General features: G+C 36.0%; 1 protein-coding gene across 1 annotated transcript in view; it reads left to right on the top strand.

Moving 5' to 3' along the window:
- The first annotated feature begins 9,071 nt into the window (after nucleotides 1-9,071).
- LOC5569262 (trypsin 3A1-like) overlaps nucleotides 9,072-10,607 on the top strand; it is a 58,774-nt gene continuing 57,238 nt past the window's right edge. The window contains exon 1 of the mRNA XM_001658357.2: nucleotides 9,072-9,491. Coding sequence (XP_001658407.1) covers nucleotides 9,404-9,491 — 88 coding nt within the window. The 5' untranslated portion in view covers nucleotides 9,072-9,403. The remainder of the gene's footprint in view (nucleotides 9,492-10,607) is intronic.

The following is a 10,607-nucleotide window of genomic DNA, read 5'->3' as shown; positions in this document are numbered from 1 at the left end:
AAATATGACGGGGTCGACAGTCTTATCAAAAATGAAATAAACTCGACCATAACTCTTGCCGTTGCCCAAACACTCTTGAGTTCATTCTCAACTGCATCCCTTATAAAAAAGAACTGAACATATATGGGATCGTCCATTAATCACGTAAGGAGTTATGGGGGAGTGAGGGTGTTTGAGATATTTTACGTGCCATACAAATTATTTTTTATTTTCATACAAAAAATCAATACCATAGGGAGAGAAGGGTCGAAAAACCGACAAAATCAAATTCACATAGAAAGTGCTTTGATGCCATGTTATATGTGAAAAAGGAGATGTCTCTGCAACTCTCTTAAGTACGAATTCAACTAATCACAAATTCCAGTAGTTGCTAGGACGTGGCCAGAGCAACTCTCGATTGTTGAAGCATGAGTCAATCTTGTCGAACAGACCATGCTAAGTTTGAAAACTCCAATTGATTAGTGGATAAGAAGGAGTCACACCTTATTGAATCGTATATAACTTGACACCTACCATGTATCGTAGGTGCTCATCATTAACATAATGTCGAAAATTTAACTCTGAGGCTATTGAAAAGCATTCAAACTACTTCAAAATAAGTATTTAGTTTATATTTTAAACATTTTGAAAACAAAAAACAAACATTTTTTGTGTGTTGATAAAAATGGAATAATTTGTTGACGAAATCGGAACGTGACAAAATCGGAGCGTGACAAAATCGGAACGTGATAAAAACGGAACATACCTGTATCTTAATAGAAGTGTTTACTATGGAATGATGTACAAGAAAAAAAACTATCAGAACAAGTCATTTTTCCGATTATTGGCCACCTGATCGCCCATAGTGGAATGTCTTCAATAATTCTTTCAAGTATTAATATTTATGTCATTAAGGGGCCCAGATAGCCGTAGCGGTAAATGCACAGCTATTCAGCAAGACCAAGCTGAGGAGGGTCGTGGGTTTGAATCCCACCGGTCGAGGATCTTTTCGGGTTGGAAATATTCTCGACTTCCCAAGGCATAGAGTATCTTCGTACCTGCCACACGATATGCGTATGCAAAAATGGTCATTGGCATAGTAAGCTCTCAGTTAATAACTGTGGAAGTGCTCATAAGAACACTAAGCTGAGAAGCAGGCTCTGTCCCAGTGGGGACGTAACGCCAGAAACAAAGAAGAAAGAAGATTATAATTTATTTTTAATGACTTATCCATGAATTGCACCAAGATTTCCTTCAGCGAAACCTTCAGGAATTTTCACAGAATGCTTCAAAACATTCTTGAACTACTGTAAAACTCTCTACATGAATTCCTACAAATACTTCTTCAGATATTTTTTCAAGTTTTTTTTTAAGGATGTCTTCATGTATAGATTTGGAAATTCTTTCAAAATTGTAGCCAAGCCCAGTGGCTCTTTAAGGAGTACCGCATGAGATTTCTTTAGATATTTGCCCCGAAACTCCTCTAAGGAATTCACATAGAATTATCAATTACCCCAGGGATTGATTTAAGATATCGTTCCTTGGACTAAATCTAATTTCTCCATAGAGTCACCATCAATATCTCAAGGTATTTTTTGGAATGTATCTCTGCCATAAATTTGTCCAAAATACAATAATTCCTTCATAAATTGTTCAGAAATTTCTAACAAAGAACCTATTGTGAAGCTCAAAGAGATTTCATAAAGTTTAGTCCTTCTGAAATTCTTGTACAAATTTTCGTGATACTGCTCCAGAAAAAAAAAAACAAATATTCTAGGGAATCACAGGTTAGAATGTTCCTCCATCTATACGCTTCTCCAATACAGCCGCTGTGTAAGCGATGTGGGTATGATAGGCAAACAGTTTCAGCACAAAATAAATCGCACTCGATCTGCGCGCGTGTTTAGTATACATAAGATGGATGGATGTGGATCAGACGGGGTTGGTGGTCTGATGGCTACCGCTTCTGTTTCATGAGCAAAAGGTCATGGGTTCAATCCTAGGCCCATCCCTTTCCTCGTACTTTGTAGTTGTATATCTCTCACTTGCTTCTGTCTTCCATTCTAAATCTATCACACTCAAACTAATCGTTCATAGCAAACGCTAGAACCAGAGACGGACAAGAAACCGATTCCCTAACGCTTCCATTCTTCCACGCGCATGCCTTTCCTTACGCCTGATACATAGGCAGTCTGCTAACCACAAAAGCAAACCTCTCTGCCATGCCTTTTCGCCAATCCATACACTCCGCATGAACAGGCGTAGATGCAGTCGGACTCCACGGTCTACAGTGGGCTAGTATAAGTGCAACATCATTTCCTCCCCCTTCCCCACCACATTGGTCAGCATTCTGACGTGGCAGGCGCCATTTAAGCCTAAAAATAGAAGATCACCAGCACTTATACACTGAGGGTATCTGTTAGTCCCAAGCAGTCATTCGGTTGGTTCCTTGTGTAAGTGCAGCTGATCTGGCTATACTGGAGTAGCATCCACGGGCGGCCAATCAAGCTCAAGCTCATAAGATGGATGGATGTGGATCATGAAGAGGATCTGCGTGATTAGTAGGGATTTCAATTCGAAACTTGTAACCTTCTGAGTTCTGAGGCTAGGTAGCTTAATTGGGAAAGCGCTCGTCTACCACACAAAAGTCCTGGGTTCGAATCCCAGCCGAGCACTTAAATTTTTTCCATAATTTCATTCATAATTTATCCATCTTTACCACGCGTAATGAGTTAATTAATTTAATATGAGGTCTGCTAAAATTGCACTTTAACACGCACTTTGCACTTTGCACGTTAACGGAAACTCCCATCTCTTGTTTATTTGGATCAAAGTGTAATTCTTACCAGTTCTGAACAATCACGGAGTAGCAACCATTGACATGCTGCACAGTTAGTCTATGCTATGCTATTCATGAATTGATGAAGAATACACTATAAATCTGAACTTTATACCACACGATTGAGAGGCGACTAACACACAATCCGAACGTTTCCTTCACTCCTCCTGAAGATCGAATTTTGCAAGAAGCACTCTCCTTTTAGACATGCCTTTTATCACCTTGAAAAATCCAAAACGACAAGTTCCTCTTACGCTAAACATTTTCCAATCATTTTCATGATGTCTTGGAAATTTACTATATCATCAATTTTGATTGGGCTACATGCAAAGCCATAAAATTTCCTACCTTTACACTTGTTTTACTTTTTACATAAGGTACACAAGGTAACGTAAAAATTTAGTAGTTTGTATAAATAAATTAACAATCAGAATAACGATGCAAATAAAAAATCCGGGTAATAAGTAAACGTGTAACTATTAAATATATAAATAAATCAATAAATAAATGCATGAATAAATTTATTAACCTTAACAATACTGGTTGCTGACATTGAAGTTTCAAAATTCTGTAATTTCGTAATCGTTCGATCGATTTTGATGAAATTTTCAGGAAAAATCACAAATGAGTGTATTTTTGATTCAAGAATTGAGAATTTTTAACTCAGTGATGGTTTTGGACTTAGGTCTAAATGTGTTGGGGTACTTAGGGTATTTAATAATGAAAATGATAGGGGAAATACAAAAAAACTTGTCGAAAACGTTAAAAAATCAATGTTACATTTATTTACTTGACATTTCGGTACGAATCCTAAAGGAACATTTCCGAAATATCATGAACTGGTACCTTTCAATAGCTCAAAATTCATGATTTTAGACCCAGATTTGAATGAATGGCATGTCATAAATTATGAAGTTTTGATCATTTTTGGACATTCGGCGACAGGTTCCGATAGGGCTTAAAATAGCCGCTCTTGGGACCTCTCGCGCGGTTGTCATTTGACGGTTCAAATCAGAGTATCGTATTTCTCATGTATACCTAAATGAGCTAGTGTGCCATGCGATATCCCATATCGCAGCTCACAGATTATGTGAGACACGAGATGCAGATACGTACAAAATATATCTTAGTGAGCGAGTCTCATGAGACATCTCGTGAGGCTCGTCACATGCGCTTACTAGGAGTACTTTTATGCAGTTATGTTTACCTAGTACAATAACCCCACGGAAACATACGGCTTCGGTCTATGCCTATGCTTCTTCGGTGGCCAGCCAAAATTTTTCAATTCAAATGCTAGAAACTAAGCCACGTCGAACCGCGTCAGTCCTTTCAAACTGCTTACAGGCAGTTCAATCCTAAATTTAATCCCTTTTCATTGCCTGCATTGCCATAGTTTCAATTCGCCTGCGAGTCTCAAATACACTGTCACATTGAGATTTTCTCATGAGACGGCGCATGAGCCAGTGCAGATGTGATCGTTTGAGCTAGTACATTGCTACAAGAGATCTAAAAAAATGTGTCTCACCATAGCACGTGCTCAAGCGCGCGGTTATTTTCGTGCGCTCATGGCAAGCTGATCTCAAGCTCTTGATGTGAAGCGCGTATACACGATGTCTGGTTTAAATAACAAGATTGTTTGCACAGAATTGAATATAAATTGTATTTTTTGACGTTGGATAATGTCTTACGGCAACATACTGGGGTACAATTTCGAAAAACGAAAATCGCTTGCGTCACGAAAAGTGGTTAAATTTCGACTGTTAATAACATACTAACGCCCAGATAGATTTTCGAGATTCTTGCACTAATCGATTGTAAATTTTAATTTCGGATGAAACTGATTATTTTTCATGGTTTTCTTGTCTGTTTTCAATAATGTTGAAAATGCCAAACAACTGAATACAGGAAAACAAGTACGACGGTCAGCCTCTTTGATTCATGTGCCAAAATTTTCTAACAAATGTGTTTTGACATTGGATAACGTCCTTTGGCAACACATGGGGTACAATTCCAAAAAACGAAAAATTGAGCATGTAACGAAAAATGGTCAGGTTTTGACCGCTAATAACTCAACCAGGGTAGGTCTGCCAGTTATGGACATAGTGGTTCCCCATTTCGCCATACGTGATTTCTTGAATGTCTTCACATTTTTAAAAGTTTTGTGTGTTGTAGTAGAAAGATTTAAGATAAGTATAACTTGATGTTAAAACAATCAAACAAATAAAAATGTGAAAACTGTCTTAATTTCACATTTGACCAAATAGGGAACCACAATGGCCATAACTGGTACACTTTTTCCATTTATCGATAGATTTTCAATATTTATCCATCAATCGATCGGAAATTTATCTACGCGTTGATTCAAATGGAGAACAACAAACTCGTAAAATTGTGATCCCTTTCTTATCTAACCAATCACGTTCAAGCACATTTTTGGTTTCCGCTTCCCACCACACAGAGCCAAAAATTACGTACGAATTCCATAAGTGAACGCTTGTGAATTGTTTTCTTGACTGGGTTTCCCTCTTTCATAAGATTCTTATGAAACACAAAACTTCCGATAATCACAAGAAATTATTGTCATTTTCATTAGAGATCTTATGAATATCTCTCTTTTCTTAAATTCAAAGAGCGATTCTCTAAATACATAATGGTCCTAAAGAATTTCAAATTGAAATATATGATCCTTCATAAGAGTATCTTATGATATTATACTCATTTGTATTATGAACGCAATGATCGATGTAAGTTCACAAGTTTTTCTTATGAGTCTCATTAGCTGTTTCTTATGTCTTTATTCCATTAGAAAGTTGTATGAAATACCTACGTGTTTTTTGATAGGAAGTTGACTCTTTTTACAAGTGTTACTAATCATTGTCATACACACACTTCAGAATCTCTATCGATAATATTATGTTATTCACTAAGGAAATGGAACGTATGAGGTACATAAGATTTTCTTATGGAATAACGACATAAGAAATATTTTGTTTTTCATTCGAGAGCCTTATAATATACCATAAAAGACTTATGAAATAATACTCAAAACATAAACAGATATAATTTTATAAGAAACTCTTTTTGGTAATCATACGCATTGATCGACGGTCTCAAGCCAGGAAATAGAAGAAACTAACGTTATCCAACGTGAATTTGGCGGTCGTATCTCGGAAACAACCTCTTACTTTTTTCTGTTTGGCCTTACGACCCAACCGGAATAGAGCCTTCTTCTCAACTTTTACAAGCTCTTTCATATTCATGACCTAAAGCTTTCTTTTCAAATTCACCATTTGTCGTATTTGTATGCAGTATTCTCCAAACTTAAACAGGTAATACATTCTGGAAAGCAATTCTCTGAATTTTTTAGATGAATTTTATAAAATTATTTATAAGGTTTCTTGAACTTCCACATCATTTCCATTTCAAAATACCATAAGTACCCCAACAAAATTCGGTCCTAAGTCCAAAAGCATCACCGAGTTTGAAATAGTCAATGCGTTGATTAAAAATATAACTCAATTCCTGAAAATTCATCAAAATCGATCGAACGATGGCGAAGTTATTGAATTTTGAATCTTCGATGTTGGCTCCCACTAGTTCTAGATTTCTATGGTAATCTTTATAGGAACATATGTTGAGAGTGGAAGTGATGAACACCTTTTATAGTTTACTATGATGGGTAGCAATAGTTTATTTGCTGCTCAAAAATCAAAAATATGAAAGCCCCTGGCGATGATGGAATTTTTTTATATCCTCATCAAGAAACTTCCAGAGAGTGTCTTATCATTTTTGGTTGGTATATGTAACAAATATTTCCAGTTGATATAGTAGATTAATTACTCTAAAAGAAACTTTTACGCTATCTGCTCTGGGATGGTACACAAATTATGTCACGCCAAATTTCAACTTATTCGTTACACTTTTTGTATGAGTCCTCCGAAAATTTTGTAAGGCTTGTCACACTCGGAACCCCCCCCCCCCCTTGGAGCGTGACGTAGTTTGTGCATGACCCCTATCTGATTATTCTAATAATACTGCGAACAGAATATGCAAAAAAGCAATTTTCAGTACAAAATAGTTTGTTCGTTCACTGTCTTCAAACCCAATGTATTTTGTACAATAAAAAACATTCAAGTTTTCTTCCAGAGTACAGAGAATTCTGTAACGATTTTTTTTTCAAGAATTCCCTTATAGATAATGGGATTCCTCGTTGATAGCCAATATAAAAATATCTAAGATTGTTTCAGTGACTCGATTGGATATCCCTTTAACTACCCGCTAATAGGTTTTCCTTGGATTTCTTCTGGTTATTCTGTGAAAGAATCTTCTTTCACAGATTTTCCAGGGTTTCTGCATGGATTTCTAATTAAATCTTCAGGTATTTGTTCAGCAAACCTTTCAATGATTTGTCTAGAGATTTTTCTTAGTTTATATTCAAGAATTTTTGCAGCTTACGTACAGTTTGGCCCATATGAAAAATGCGAAAATTTTTTGAACGCAAATTTAGCATACACATGCATTATTTTTATTGTTTTCGTGACTGAATGTAATTTCTGATTACTGTAGTATATTTTGATATAACTTTGTTTCATAGAGAAATTTTCAGAAAAAACATCGTTTGATCATCGCATACTCTACACAGAAAAAAATATTTAAATTTCAATGTAGTGTAAATTGAAGACTACTGTAAAAATATATCAAATTCGTGTATTGTTACAGTATCATGTAAACTTAAATGAATATTAACTCAATTTTCAACCAAAAATACTTGAATGTTACATGATCGTGTAAATTTAAATTTAATTTGATTGAAAAATACAGGATCGGTCGTTTAAATTTAGGTTTATTTTGATGCTCCAAATATGTGCATGAAAATAAACTTAAATTTACAACATTTTTTTAGCTGTGTAGTGATGAACTTTCCGCCTTCGAAAATCGCACTTATTTGTCGAAAATAATCGTTTGCATCAGAGGATAGAAAAGGTCTTAGAGAACGTGTTTTTCATGGTCACAGATATTTTGCCAGGGTCATGGATAAGAAAAGATTTGCATCTTATGGGTTTGATATGCTTTTATTTTTCATAGATATTTAACAAACCAGAGCCGCTTATCAAATTTATATGAAATTTCAACCACGGCTTTGCAGCATTAGCCATTTATTTTAAAATATGTTCAAGTCTCCAGCACTCTAGGTATTAATTCAGTAAATCATTTGACATGAGCGAATGTTTGAGATAAGGTTTGTTAAGAATGATATCCAATCGTTGACGTTTCAAAAACTTGCATTACAAAGATATTAAACTCGATGGCTGTAGCTTCTCTAGCTCTAGTAGCTCTAGTAACAGATAAAATAATGTACGTACAATACAAACAGTAAATAACAATTTTGTTTCGTTTCAATTTTCCATATGAAAACTGCTATGAAACACCATATAACGGTTTTCGCATTTTTGTGGGCCAAACTTATTTTCGGCTGAATCTTTTGAAATTTGACAATAAGATATGTTTAAACACTTAAAGAGTTAATCGCCCAATAGTAATAGAAACCCATCCATGATGAAAGAGAACAAAGCTGTCGAAAAAAGTTATATATGAGTATTTATTTATTGAAATTGATTAGCGTTGCTTTTATACCTAAAATTGTGGCAGGTCGTGGTTGATATTTTTACAACTACAGATCAGAAGAAGTACTGTAGAAGTAAAGTTTCTTATCACAAAAATTGTCACAATTTGTATCTTATACAGAAATTGCATTTATTCGAGTTACAGTTAACTAACCGTACTCGATACTTCGTATCTCGATATCGAGTTAGAGAACCATAGTAAAAGTTGGTTTTCATGGCTAACTCGATGGTCCCTTGGATCACTGTTGCACTAGTTTTATGTTCTCTAACTCGATACCCCCCTAACTCGATGGTCCCTTCAATATCGAGTTATGGAGAGTTGACTGTATTTTATTGCAATTAAACGTTTCCAGATATTGAAGGGTTATAAATTTCAAGTAGTGTTGAATGTTTTAACAAGCTAGAAATATGTGACATATCTTCAAAAGATAGTTAATATTGTTCAGACAAACCGCTGATCGAAAAATCATAGAATATTTCGTTCCTTCATATTTTGCCGGCACATCCAGTGCTCCAACGCCGAAACGTCCTCGAAGGTACCGAATCCAAGAGCGAATCGCTTGTATTGCACGGGGCAACCCTACGTAGACGACCCGCGAGGAGCGCTTCGCATAGCATTGTTATTGCTGTTATTTGTTGTCACTACTCACCACGCAGCACATGACAACACTTATCCAATATGTATATAAAAGACGATCGAATTATAATCCCCAGTCACAGAACAATACTGATGCACACAGTCTTGACTCGTCTTGTCAACTGACGAGTTCGATTTTTGAGTACCGCAGCCGACGATAACAAACCGTCACCGTCATCTTCTGCGTAAAAAAAAAATCGCGAGCGATTCTCAATTCCCACGTCGCAACAGTTCGCGATATCGCTACCGTTTTCAAACCAAAACACGTTTGATAACCTTCGACGCGGATTTTAGTTAGAACGCGCGCCTCCGGAGTCCGATACGATGCAGTTGTTGTTGTTGATCAGTGTGATATCCTTGGTGAGGATTTCGGTGGCAGTTCCGGCGGCACGAAACGGAAGCTGTAATTGTGGTAGGTGTTGGTCATCAACGGAAGGCGCAATCATGAAACAGAAAATGAGTGTGTTCTGACCTAATGGTAGTATTGAAAACTCTTTTTGCGATGAAAAATATAGGGCACATGTGCATATTTGACGCAGTTGCAGTTTACTTCGAAAGTGAAAGGTTAACAATGTAAACAACGTGTAGTGGAAGCTCATCAGTAGTGTGAACCGACAGAGACGTTGGTCTAGAAATGCAAACAACAAAGAGCAGTGGTGTTAAGAGTAGCTCTGTGAAGGAGGTGTTACAAAGTTGTCGGTGTCCTGCTAGTGAAAGTCATTTAAAAAATTCTTGTCATCTGATTACAAAAGGGATACATTGATTACACACATTGAGATGTTTTGAACTATCAAACAGGATTCGACCGAAAGTTTTACAACTGATTCATCATTTTTGCTCAATAGATAAAGTTGGTTCATTTTTAAGAATACTATCAAAATGTCCTTTATTATTCAACAAAAAAAAACCATTGGCTCTACAATTTATTTCTATAGTTATTTCCATGACCGGATGAGATAATGCTAATCTTCCTACAGTAATTGCATAAATATGACCCGAAACACACTTTCACGCCATAACAATAATTTGTTACTTTATATTGTTTCAAAATTTGATGAATTTAAGTCTTTTGTGGAAAATTAGGATTTCCCAATTAAAAAATTGTTGTACGACAATATCTATGTATTGCATTGTTATCTGTTTGGATTCCAATAGGCATCCTGGGAATGTGGTCAATTCATTCATATGTGTTTAATTATTTAAACTAACATTGGTTACCCAATAGTACCGTAATAAGTTCCGTTATATACGGATAACTGTCAAATTCAAACATTTCATATAACTGAGCCATGCAACGCATCAAAATTTGTAGAATTGTAAAGGTTCGTAACATGTTCCGAAATTCTCGATTAGGTTAACAATTCAAGCATTTTGAAGGACTGAGCCGTGCGGCATATCAAAATGTACAGTATTCCATAGAACTTTTTCCGATATATCTTTAGTTATCTAAAGTAACATTCACACCCAGTAAAGTAACAGGTCACCCAGTGGTTTTGTAACAGGTTCCGGGAGTCCTGGTTCAGTGGAA

The sequence above is a fragment of the Aedes aegypti genome, chromosome 1 (assembly GCF_002204515.2).
Source record: "Aedes aegypti strain LVP_AGWG chromosome 1, AaegL5.0 Primary Assembly, whole genome shotgun sequence".
NCBI classification, from domain to species: Eukaryota; Metazoa; Arthropoda; class Insecta; order Diptera; family Culicidae; genus Aedes; species Aedes aegypti.
This window is presented reverse-complemented; position numbering and strand designations above follow the sequence as displayed.